This window comes from Hemitrygon akajei, chromosome 31 (genome assembly GCF_048418815.1).
Source record: "Hemitrygon akajei chromosome 31, sHemAka1.3, whole genome shotgun sequence".
Lineage (NCBI taxonomy): Eukaryota > Metazoa > Chordata > Chondrichthyes > Myliobatiformes > Dasyatidae > Hemitrygon > Hemitrygon akajei.
The window spans coordinates 36,943,203-36,956,075 of NC_133154.1; the positions used below are offsets into that span (position 1 = coordinate 36,943,203).

Genomic DNA, 12,873 nt, shown 5'->3' on the forward strand with positions numbered 1-12,873 from the left:
CCCCCCTTACCCCGACTCCAACTCTGTGGTGCTCTTAGCTGTTGCCCGTGGGGGTGTCCCCTTGTTCCAATCAGCTTCTGGGGAAAGATGCACCAGGCTGCAAATATAGAATCTGGAGCTAAATAACAGCCTTATGGAGGAACTCTGAGGGTCAAGTACTATCTGGGAGGGGAAGGAATTAGATTGTCATCTTGATTTCCCCTCCCACAGATGCTGCTTGACCCACTGAGTTTTCCCATCAGGTTGTATATTTCTGGGGAGAGAACTTATCTAGAATTCATTCCTGGATGTGGTGAGAACTATCTTTGTTTATAGGCTCTAACACTATGTCAACCACATGTAGTAAGATGCTCTATACACCTGAATTCACACAGCACAGAAACAGGCCCTTCAGCTCATCCATACTGATCCCATTTTCCTGCATGTTATGACTGTGATTGCCTCCACCATCTTCTCAGGAAGTGAGTACTTGGAAATTTATTCTAACCTCCAGTGCAAATCCCAAAAGCCTTCCCCAGGATAAAACTCAAACTGTCTTCCTTGTTTTTGGTAATTCGTTTTCTAGTCAGAATTCGCAATACAACTCCACTGCATCCACGAGCTGGGACTGAGTCTGGATGGATTTATCCGTATTCAGACGGGGTTCTAAGCGCACGTGCAAAGGAGCAGACTGAGCAGGGAACCAGAACTTTATTAAACTTGCTGTTGGTTTACAACTCCACTGCATCCACGAGCTGGGACTGAGTCTGGATGGATTTATCCGTATTCAGACGGGGTTCTGAGCGCACGTGCAAAGGAGCAGACTGAGCAGGGAACCAGAACTTTATTAAACTTGCTGTTGGTTTACAACTCCACTGCATCCACGAGCTGGGACTGAGTCTGGATGGATTTATCCGTATTCAGACGGGGTTCTGAGCGCACGTGCAAAGGAGCAGACTGAGCAGGGAACCATAACTTTATTAAACTTGCTGTTGGTTTACAACTCCACTGCATCCACGAGCTGGGACTGAGTCTGGATGGATTTATCCATATTCAGACGGGGTTCTGAGTGCACGTGCAAAGGAGCAGACTTTATTAAACTTGCTGTTGGTTTAGACTGTAACTTAGTCAAGGTGCTCAGATCAATGTATCAGAGCTTACCAATGCTCAACTTAACGGAGAACAAGCTCCCATAATGTCATTGATTTTAAAAGTCTGACACACATACTGTATATACGTTTGTTCTTACAAATGGCAGAACTGGTTTCCTCTCTCTCTCCACTTATATCTCTTTCTTATCAGTCTTTTGCTGCCACTCATTACAACACCTACCAGATCGAGTGATTTTTGCGTATTTTCTGATTTATAGACAAAATCGAATTAAGAAGGGAAACCACTTTCTATCTGGGTGGGCCTGCAGGGGCACGGGATAACCTGCTCGCTTTGTACACTTTGCCCTTTTGCCAGTCGGATTCGGAATAATTCCTGCTGCTCTGTGTTCTCCTCACACACAAAACATGATGAAAACAGAGCAGCAGTTGCCATTGTGTGCGTCTTTATGGGACGAGAAGTATAACAGAGATCGGCTTCAGGCTGGATCTAAGTACAGGCTTTGTGGTGACAGGGTGCAGGCCAGGATCTTAGCTTGTAGAGTGCATCTTCATCCAGGACGTGATTAATACTGGTGAGGCAGTTCTTTCTTTCTGGTAATTATGGCTTTGAGTCCATTTTATGTGCTGAATCTGTTGAGAGAGATAATCAGTATTACTAAAGATCAATAGGAACCTTTTGGGAAAGAGCTGTTGAACCAAAGAAATTAGGTAGAGTTATGAGATAGTTAATGTGGGTTAACATCCTGTAGTTCCTATGAGTTCAATAACACAAGAGATTCTGTAGATGCTGGAAATCTAGAACAACACATACATAAGACACCGGAGGACCTCAGCAAGTCAGGAAGCTTCCATAGAGGAGAATAAACAGTCAGGATTTTGGGCCAAGCCCCTTCATCAGGGTCCACACATCAAGTGTTTATTCTCCTCCCTAGAAGCTCCCTAGGGTTGCTGGATTCCACCAGCATTTAGTGTGTGTTGCCCTGTGAGTTCACTTTGATGAAGGTCATTAGAAAGAAGTCTGATCATCATTGTGAGATATAGGTACCACTTTCAATGTACAATGCAATGTGTAGACCACCTCACCCTCAATAAGACCCTTACTGTGGTGAGATGTAGTACCATCAATGTACAATGCAATGTGTAGACCACCTGCTCCCAGGTAGACCACCTCACCCTCAATAAGACCTTTCCCCTGGTAAATCCACCCCTGCCTTAGTCAGTCCATTTCTCCATGGATAGCCTCTTTTCCCTGTTCATACAATACTGTTCAAAAGTCTTAGGGACATTTATATAGCTAGGGTGTTTAAGACATTTGTACAGTACTGTAGTAAGATTATGTACTGCTGCTACAAAAAATCATGACATATGTGAGTGATGATAAATCTGATTCTGATGTGGGTCTCTATTGTGGACTGAGAGTGGGAAGGAGGCAGGGAGAAGGGAATCTTGGTTGGGAAAAGGGGAAGGGAGAGGGGAGGGAGTGGGAGAGAGAGACATTCTGTAATGATAAATAAACCGATTAAGAACAAAGAACATAGAAAACTACAGCACAATACAGGCCATTTGGCCCACAAAGCTGTGCCGAACATGTCCTTACCTTAGAACAACCTAGGGTTACCCATATCCTTCTATTTTCCTAAGCTCCATGTAACTATCCAGGTGTCTCTTAAAAGACCACCACCGCTGCCAGCAGCCCATTCTACGTACTCACCACTCTCTGCATAAAAAGCCTACCCCTGACATCTCCTCTGTAACTACTTCCAAGCACCTTAAAACTATGCCCTTTCATGCTAGTCATTTCAACCTTGGGAAAAGCCTCTGACTATCCACATGATCAATGCCTCTTGTACACCAGGTCACCTCTCATCCTCCGTCACTCCAAGGAGAAAAGGCTGAGTTCACTCAACCTATTCTCATAAGGCATGCTCCCCAATCCAGGCAACATCCTTATAAATCGCCTCTGCACCCTTTCTATGGCTTCCACATCCTTCTTGTAGTGAGACGACCAGAACTGATCACAGTACTCCAAATGGGGTCTGACCAGGGTCCTATATAGCTGCAACATTACCTCTCGGCTCCTAAATTCAATCCCATGATTAATGAAGGCCAACACACCGTACGCAGCAGCTTTGAGTGTCCTATGGACTTGGACCCCAAGATCCCTCTGATCCTCCACACTGCCAAGAGTCTTACCATTAATACTATATTCTGCCATCATATTTGACCTACCAAAATGAACCACCTCACACTTATCTGGGTTGAACTCCATCTGCCACTTCTCAGCCCAGTTCTGCATCCTATCGGTGTCCCGTTGTAACCTCTGACAGCCCTCCACACTATCCACAACAACCCCAACCTTTGTTCAGAATCAAATGGTCATGCCTGGAGTCGCAGTGCTGGGTGTGTCTGCTCCTGTGCCACCCCTGGCATTCCTTCTCTGCCACCTGTTTGTCAACTATGTCAATGATCTGGATGTTAACATGGTTAACTAGATCAGCAAATTTGTGGATGACATCAATATTGGGGATGTAGTGGACAGCGAGGAAGGCTCTCGATGTTTGCAGGGGAATTTGTATCAGCTAGAAAAATGGGCTGAAGGACAAGTCATCCACCACCTGCAGTTTCCTCTTTGAGTCATCCACTGCCCTGAAATGGAGATATATTCCTTGTTGTTCCTTCATCACCACTGGGTCTAGATCCTGGAGCTCTCTCCTGAATGGACACAGTGGGAGCATCTTTACCAAAAGGACAGCAGTGCTTCAAGAAGGCAGCTCACCACCTCCTTCTCAAGGGTCTTAGGGACAGGTAATAATGCTGGTCTTGCTAGTAATACACATTCAGAATATAAATAATAATCAAAAGTTTTCCAACTTATCTTCAGCACTGGAGGGAAGCCACTGATCGAATAAGAATTAACAAAGTCAATCGAAGAACATTGGGGAATTTCACATTACGATTTATTTATCACATGTACATGGAAACGCACAATGAAATCTGTTATTTGCATTACAATCATGATCAACCAAGGATGTGCTGGGGACAGCCGGCAAGTGTCACTAGTGCCAACATAGGATGCTCACAGTTTTCAGTAGAACAACAACAACATCAACAACAGCAAAACAAATAAGCAACAGCAAAACAAATAGACAACAACAGCAAAACAAAACAGACAACAGCAAAACAAATAAGCAACAGCAAAACAAATAGACAACATCAGCAAAACAAAACAGACAACAGCAAAACAAAATAGACAACAGCAGCAAAACAAGCCCCTTTCCCAACCAACACACATACACACACAAAAACAAGCACATACAGGCCTCTAACCCCAGGACAGGCCACCTCTGGACCACCAGTCCTTGGCCCAGACGCAGACATCGGGCCTCTGACCTCAGGACAAGCGGACCGAGAGGCTTTGTCCTTCAGACATGGGATGAGGCCATTCAGCCCACCTGCCTGTGCTGGTTGAGAAGGAGCTCCCCAGCCTAATCCCACCGGCCGGCACTGTGTCTGTAGCCTTACAGGTCTGAACCTAGACACTGTTTAAATGCAATGAAGATCTCTGCCTTTATCAGCCTTTCAGGCAATGAATTCCCGACTCTTGGAGAAGAATTTTCCCCCAATTTTCTCTCTGATCCTTCTATCAGCTACAGGTAAACCTGTCCCCACCCCAGTTTTTGACCCATTTGCTAAAGGAAATGGGCCATTCCTTATGTAATAATTGTCAGCAGGTTGTAATTTTATACTGCTAAATTAAGTCTCCTCTCATCCACGACTTTTCTGAAGTAAAGAGCCCCAGGCAGTCCAATATTTCCTCATTTCCCATCCTGGTAAACCTCATCTGTACCTCCTCTGGTCACATCTCTCTTGCAATGTGATGCCCCGAACTGTGGTTGAACTCTTGCGTGCAGTGTCCCCGTCTAACTGAGATAGGATCGGGTGGGAAGAGGTGTGAATTCTGTACCTGTAAATGTGGGTGGAGCCTTGGCATTCTTTACGAGGTCACTTTGCATTAAGGATTCCACTAACCACGTTAAGGCTTCAGTGCAGTAATCCACCTGCAAACAGAATGTGCATTTAGGTAGTGCCGTTAATTTAGTAAAACATACCTACAACCTCCCGATATCCCAAAGGGCTTTACAGGCAACAAAATAATATTGATGTACAGTCACTGTTGAAATGTAGCATAGAGCAGCCAAATTGTGCACAGGAAATTCCCACAAACAATATCAAGATAATTTTAAGGCAACACGAGTGAATCTGCAGATGCTGGAAATAAATAAAAACACAAAATGCTGGCGGAACTCAGCAGGCCCGAAATGTCATCACTACCTCCTCCCATAGATGCTGTCTGGCCTGCTGAGTTCTGCCAGCATTTTGTGTTTTTATTCAAGATAATTTTGGTGTTTTTAGTGTTATTGGTGGAGGGCTAATTATTGACCGAGACTTTGTGGGACGCTCCTACGCTCCGAGATAGTACCATGAGATCTCTCACACCAGTCCTCGGCAGTCTGACCTCCTTCCACCCTCCTCCAGATTTCTCACCAACGTGTATCCCTGTGAGGGAACTCTGGAGAACTGGAGCACTGTCCTTATTTATGGTGGTCGCTGGGAATTGGGAGACCCACCAGAAACCTTCCAGGAAAGACAAGATTGGAACATCAGGCATCTGAGCCATTTAACGGTCTGTACCTCTTTTGGTAAGTTTGGCGTTGCAGTTAAAGACAACACAAAGTTAGAGGTGGTACAATAGCATAGTGGTCAACATAACACTATTACAACAGCAACTAGGGTTCAGCTCTGCCTCTGTCTGTAAGCAATTTGTTCGTTCTCCCTATGACTGCGTGGGTTTCCTCCCAAATTCCAGCAACGTACAGGCTAGTAGGTTAATAGGTCACATGGGTGTCACAGCTCGTTGGGCCAGAAGAGCTTGTTACCGTGCTGTTTTTCTAAATAAACTAAATAAATAAGTAAACAAGACCTTCACAGCAGTGAGCCCCATCACCACTGCAGTCCCCTCAAAATCAGTACAGTCAAGGAGCATCAGTGTAGGGCATGAACAAGGAGGTTTGAGGGGACTCCAGTGTAATATTGAGAGAGTAAATGCCACTGATTTCTGCCGGGAGGAATTGAACTAAGGCTCCATTTCATCTCCTGGGGGGACAAAGAAATGCTGGGGCCTCACAGACAATGACTAAAGGTGAAAACCAATGCATTCTCAGGAATTAATATAGAGCAATGGACAGACAGGCTCAGGGGCATGGACAAGACACACAATACACACACACACACCCACACACACATGCCAACACACACACACACACACACACCCACACACACATACATGCCAACACACATGCGCACATGGAGACACACCACAGTATTTACAGATCACACATACCTGTGTTATTATGTGTGCATAATAAAGAGCTTCAATTCCCAGAGGGCAATGCAAGGGGTTCACCCTGAACCGGAAGCTACGATGGCGACTTGGTTGTGAGCGAGCAGGGTTGAGCAGCAGTTCAATAACAAAATGCTCTAATGTGAACCCACACCAAGTTAGTCTTTAAAAACAAACATAACATGGTGTCAGAGGATGGTGTGAGGTCTAAACACAGAGTAAATGAATACTGTGCATGACTGAGAAAGGGAATGCATTAGTATGAAAGGTGCCAGGAACAAGTGAGGCGACAATGGACAGAGCACATTATTTCCAAAGTTCAGCAATCACTGGATTCACCAGGAGAGATTCAGATGAGAAGCTGGGAGTTCCCATCGTGGATAAGCTAACTGCACCTATGCAGTTTACCGGCAATCTAACTTATAACGGAAAAGCTTCAAACAGCGACTCAATGTATGTTTAGCTGTTAGAGGAGTGGGAGGGACAGATGAAAAGTTGAAAGTGTCTATTTTTCTGCCTGTAATGGGCGAAGACACTCCGGACATCTATGACAGCTTTCAAATTGATGAGACAGCTTTTAGGTTGGACACTCTGATGACAACATTTGAGGAGTGTTTGGTTCCAAGTAAAAACATCACATATAAGTTTTTTTCCAGTGACCCGAGCTTCACACACAGAGTAAATCCTGTGAATTTGGAGATTTGAGAGACTCACTAGTTAGAGACAGAATAGTTTGTGGAATTCTAGATAATGAACTCAGAAGGAAGACTACTGTGTGAAAAAGATTTGACATTGGAAAAGGCTGTGGGTACGTTTAGGACAGCAGAGACCACACAAGCACAAGCTAAGGAGCTGCTCAGGGCAGACACAACAGTGCCTAATGTGAAAACGAGGAGCAGCGTACAATGCGTTTTCCAGAGGAACAGCAAAGCAAACAGGAAGGCTCAAACAGCAAATGCAGCAAATATGGAGGTTGTCACCTTCCAACGGTGTATCCTGCTTATGGAAAGTCCTACAATAATTGTGGGAAGAAGAATTATTTCACAAAATGCTGCAAAGCTGGGGCCACCAAGTGAAAGGTGCACACGGTTGCTGAGGAAATGGAGGAAGTCTTTGTGGATTCTCTACAGGCTGCTAGTGCTGGTAAATTGGAATGGGTTGTTCCACTGATTGTGAATGAGACAGTAACTCCATTTGAGCTTGACACCAGAGCCCAGATGAATCTGTTATCTATGGATGAGTACAAGACTCACAAAGTTAAGAGCAAGATTTACCCAGAGAAGTTAAAAGTGACAGGCTACACTGGAGAGAACGTTCCAGGAAAAGGAGGCTGTATAATGAGCTTCAAGCACAAGGGGCAGCAGCTGAAATCACAGCTACTGATTGTAGAAAAGTGAAGACAGCCAATATTAGGTATGAGGGCATGTGAAAAGCTCAAACTGGTGAAAAGAGTTTTCATTGTGTCTTCACCGAGCAGAGATGACCACACAATACTCTGGGAAGAGTACGCAGATGCTTTTGAGGGTTTTGGTTGCTTAGCTGGTGTACACAAAATTCATATAGATGATGTGGTGACTCCTGTTGTCCATACATACAGGAAAGTTTTGTTTCCACTTAGAGACAGACTGAAACAAGAACTAGCATGCATGGAGCGAACGAATGTCATACAGAAAATTGACAAACCTGCAGACTGGATGAGCTCAATGGTCATTGCGCAAAAGAGAAATGGAGCATTGTGGGTATGTCTAGACCCAGGAGATCTCAATAAAGCCATCAAGACAGAGCATTTTAAAATGCCAACGTGGGTGGAGATCATGTCCCAGTTTGCAGGTGCCAAGTGGTTTAGCAAACTCGATGTGTCACCTGGGTTTTGGCAGATGAAGCTTGATGAGACAAGTTCAATATTGTGTACTTTTAACACACCACAGGGAAGATATCTCTTTCCTCGGCTACCATATAGGATTCTTTCTGCACCAGAAATCTACCATAAAACCATCCACATTATGTTTGAGGGCATATCTGGTGTCGAGACATCATCATCTGGGGTCAACCTAAGGATGGCCATGATACACAACTGAGACAAGTGCTTGGCGTGACACGGAATGGCAAATGGAAATTAAATAGACGGAAATGTGAGTTTTGTGTTAAAACACCGACGTTTGTAGGAGATGTTACATCTGAAAAGGGAGTAAAGCCTGACCCAAGAAAGATGTTAGCCATTGAAAACATGGAGAGGCTCCAAAACAAACAGGAGGTGTGTCATTTCTTAGGGATGGTGACTTACCTGGCTAAGATCATCCCTCGACTGTCTACTGGGTCGGTACTATATAGGTCTCTCCCTGAGCAGCAAAGTGAGTGGATTTGGTCTCACAAGCATGAAGAGTGTTTCCAGATGTTAAAAAGAGTCCTAACTGAAGAGCCTGTGCTGAAGTTTTATGATTGGAAAGGTGTACTAGGATCTCATCTGCTGTGTCCCGGTGTGATCTTGGAGCAGTACTACTGCAGCTGCTGCATCCTGTGGCCTAAGCATCAAGGGCTTTAACAAGTGCAGATGACATCTATGCACAGATAGAGAAAGAGCTCTCGCCAGCTCATATGCATGCAACATGTTCCATCGCTACATCAATGGACAAGCTTTCAAAGTGGAAACAGACCATAAACCACTGATCTCATTTATGTCCAAACCACTGAACAACTATCTGTGAGGATGCAATGCATGTTGATGCAACACTGAGTCATGTCGTCTGCAGAAATGCTCTGATGACTCAGCAATATTTGGGTGCATAATGGGTGCACAGGAGGGCCCTGGTGGAGGACTTCATCAAATGGTGTGAGCTGAATCATCTGCAGCTCAACATCTACGACAAAGGAGATGATGATAGACTTCAGGAAGACTAAGCCTACACTGCTGCCTGTTACTATTGATGGTGAGGACGTGGATGTGGTGAGGACCTACAAGTTCCTGGGGATGCACCTGGATGACAGACTTGAGTGGAGCACCAACACAGAGACTGTGGACAAGAAGGACCAGAGTCACCTCTACTTCCTGAGGAGACTGAGATCCTTTGGAGTGTGTGGGCCTCTCCTTCACGTGTCCTACCAGTCTGTTGTTGCCAGTACAATCTTCTATGCAGTGGTGGTGTACTGGGGCAATGGCATCAACACGGGTGATGCCAACAGGCTCAATAAACTGATTAGAAAGGCTGGTTCTGTTATAGGAGTCAAACTGGACACGCTGGAGGTTATAGTAGAACAAAGGACCCTACGGAAAATCCTAGCCATTTTGGACAATGTTTCTCACCTTCTGCATGCCACCTTGGCTGAACAAAGAAAGATATGATGTGAAGATGATCTGCATACTGGGAAAATACATGTTTGCTGATGGTGCTCTGTCTCGAGCAACCAACAAGAAAGAAAAGAGTGGTCAAGAGATTAATGTAGATATACAGGCCTATGTTGACATGCTTGTCACTTCCCTCCCAGTATCTCCTGATAGAACAGAGCAGATCTGGAAAGCAGCAGGGTCAGATGAAACAGTGGAAGAACTCCAAGATACCTTACGGAAAGAATGGCCAGCAGCTAAGAATGACTGTCCAATGTGTATTCGTGATTATTGGGCATGCAGAGCTGAACTTTCAGTAGTGAAAGATATGGACTTCAAAGGGAACATTTGTGATTCCAGTGTCGCCGGGCAGGGAAATGGTCTGGAAGATACACAAAGGGCCTCTTGGTGAGGAAAAAAGTAAACACAGAGCTTGTGAAGTGATGTACTGGCCAAGAGTGAACCAAAATATCAGCCAGACCACTGTTCCATGTGAAATATGCCTCACCTACAGACCAAAGCACCAAGCAGAACCTCTTACATCCTCTACCAGGCTGTGCTTCCAGGTTGGAGTGGATTTGTTTGGTTTGAATGGGAAGAGTCATATTGTTGTTCCAGTTACCCAGAAGTTGCAACACTGCAATCAACATCCAGCAAAACGGTCACCACCTTCCTGAAAACTGTGTTTGCAAGGCATGGATTTCCATGTGAAGTGGTATCAGACAACGACCCACACTTTTCCAGCTGTGAATTTGAGTCCTTTACCAGTGTTCGGGGATTTCAACATTTAACTTCAAGCCCACAACATCCAAACTCTAATGGCCTAGCAGGGAATTTAGTCAAGGTAGTGAAGGGCTTCATGAAGAAAGCACAAGATGGACAAGACGGTTTCCACAAAAGTTTAATGATTTACAGAAGTGTGCTACGGCAGAATGCTGATGGGCCAATGCATTCTCACTAACCTTCCTGTTCATGAAAACCCGTGGACACCTGCAGGAGCACACGAGGTTACATTGGCTAAGGTGAAAGGGGAAGGAAAACAGAAACAGTATCACAACAAGACTGTGAAAAGCCTACCAGGCCTGAAGCCTGGAGATCAAGTGGAAATCTGGAATCACGATTCTGGCACGTGGTTCATGCAAGGACATGTGGAAGAGGAAGTAACGCCACATTCCTAGCAGATCCAGATGGAGCGAGGGACATTTCTGAGAAGGAACCGTGTGAATCTACGACCAAAAGCTCCAACCCATAGCTGTAACGCACCTGTCAGTACACCAAAGGGGCCAGCATGTGTAAAAAACGAACACGTTGAGCAGTGTTCTCAGAAAGAAACAAATATCAATGAGGCAAATGCAAATATCAGACCAAAAAGGACCATTAAACCAACTCAGGCAGTTGAAAGTTGCTAAGTGGATAAGGGACTGTCGTTGCTCACTACAATTGAAGCTGAAAAGAACAGTCGAAAATTTGAAAAAAGATAAAGAGACGGACCACGGAATGTAGATCTCTGTTGGAAAGGATTGCTGTTCCTTGCAGGTTTATGAGAACATAGTATTGTGTTTGCTTTTCTTTCAAAGGGGAAGATGTTTCAGTTCCCAGTGGCACCCGGAACCGGAAGCTGCAGAAGTGATGGGGTTGAGTAGCAGTTTAGTAATAAAATATTCTGATATAAACCCACGCCAAGCTTGTCTTTATTAAGAATATATATAACGATATTTATGTATTGTGTGATGTACCTGTGTATATACTGTATACACAGATACATGTATAATTATAAGCAGTGTACAGACACACCACAAATATGCATAATATACACACACATACACAAACACATGCATGTATACAAACATATAGACACACACACATAATCATACACAGATGGCCACACAAATGACCTCTAAAATTCTCACACCCATGACACTAACACGTGTGTGCATACCACTCCCGTGTGCACAGATATGTGCATACAGAGATAAACTTGAAAGATGGGGGGTGAATTTCCATTTTCCTTGAGAAGTAACTGTTGGTGATGGTGCAGTACACAGGAACGTTCTCAGATGTGTTCTCGGTTCAGCAAGCGGAGTAGCCCAGCACCCTCAGGCGGCTTTGCCGGAGGTGGACAACCGCCGTGTGTCTCGGTGTGACTGCTGACCATGTTGTTTGGTCACAGTTTGTGACAGCAACCTTACCTGTTTTTCAAGAGCTCTCAGGCGTCTGTCGTGCTCTCTGATGTTGGCTATGCAATTCAGAACGCTGTCCACCCTGGAAGACAAGAGGAGACACCACATCACCTGGGGGTCCCAAGATCTGTTTCAATGAGACCTACAGCTGTCCCTCCAACATTCCACCCCTTCCTGCCTGCTCTGGCAACTCCAGCTTTCATGTTGCATGAATGGGATAGTGGGTGATTTTTCCCGGGCTAACAGCCAGAATTCCGAATGGTTCGCATCCAGGGATGTGTTCAAAACACACCCAGGGAGGTGAGGTTGAGGGGAGTGCTGAGGGTTTAATTCCCCTGGGTCTTCAGATAAGTGTGAGTGTCGCAACTTGGAAAGTCAAATCAAGATGGGATGTTCACAGTTGGACTCTGTTATAGAACAAAGGGACCAAGGAGCTTAGGCAATCTTCCTGGGCACCATGTTGGTGCAGCAATTAGCATGGTGCTATTACAGCTCAGAGCGCGATGGCTCGGGGCAGTAGAGTTCAGAGTTCAGTTCTGGTGTCTTCTGTAAGCATGTTTGTAAGCTCCTTCCTGTGTGTACATGGGTTTCCTCCGGGTGCTCTGGTTTCCTCCCACAGTCCAAAGGCGCAAGTTTGTTAACTGTCATGTGATTAAGCTAGGGTTAAATTGGTGGGTGGTTGGGTGGTACATCTTGAAGAGGCAGAAGGACTTGTTCAGCCTCTATCTCCAAATAAAATAAACTATAATGGCTGTTTCCATTGAGAGTAGGGGAGATTCAAACGAGAGGACATGATTTGAGAGTTAGGGGGCAAAAGTTTAAGGGAAACACGAGGGGGTATTTCTTTACTCAGAGAGTGATAGCTGTGTGGAATGAGCT

At 45.0% G+C, this 12,873-nt stretch overlaps 1 protein-coding gene across 1 annotated transcript in view; it reads right to left on the reverse strand.

Moving 5' to 3' along the window:
* Positions 1-588: 588 nt before the first annotated feature.
* Positions 589-12,873, reverse strand: part of LOC140719218 (transient receptor potential cation channel subfamily M member 4-like) — a 124,341-nt gene continuing 112,056 nt past the window's right edge. The window contains exons 24-26 of the mRNA XM_073033660.1: positions 12,004-12,076; positions 5,056-5,149; positions 589-1,721 (exon numbers count right to left, since the gene is read on the reverse strand). Coding sequence (XP_072889761.1) covers positions 1,690-1,721; positions 5,056-5,149; positions 12,004-12,076 — 199 coding nt within the window. The 3' untranslated portion in view covers positions 589-1,689. The remainder of the gene's footprint in view (positions 1,722-5,055; positions 5,150-12,003; positions 12,077-12,873) is intronic.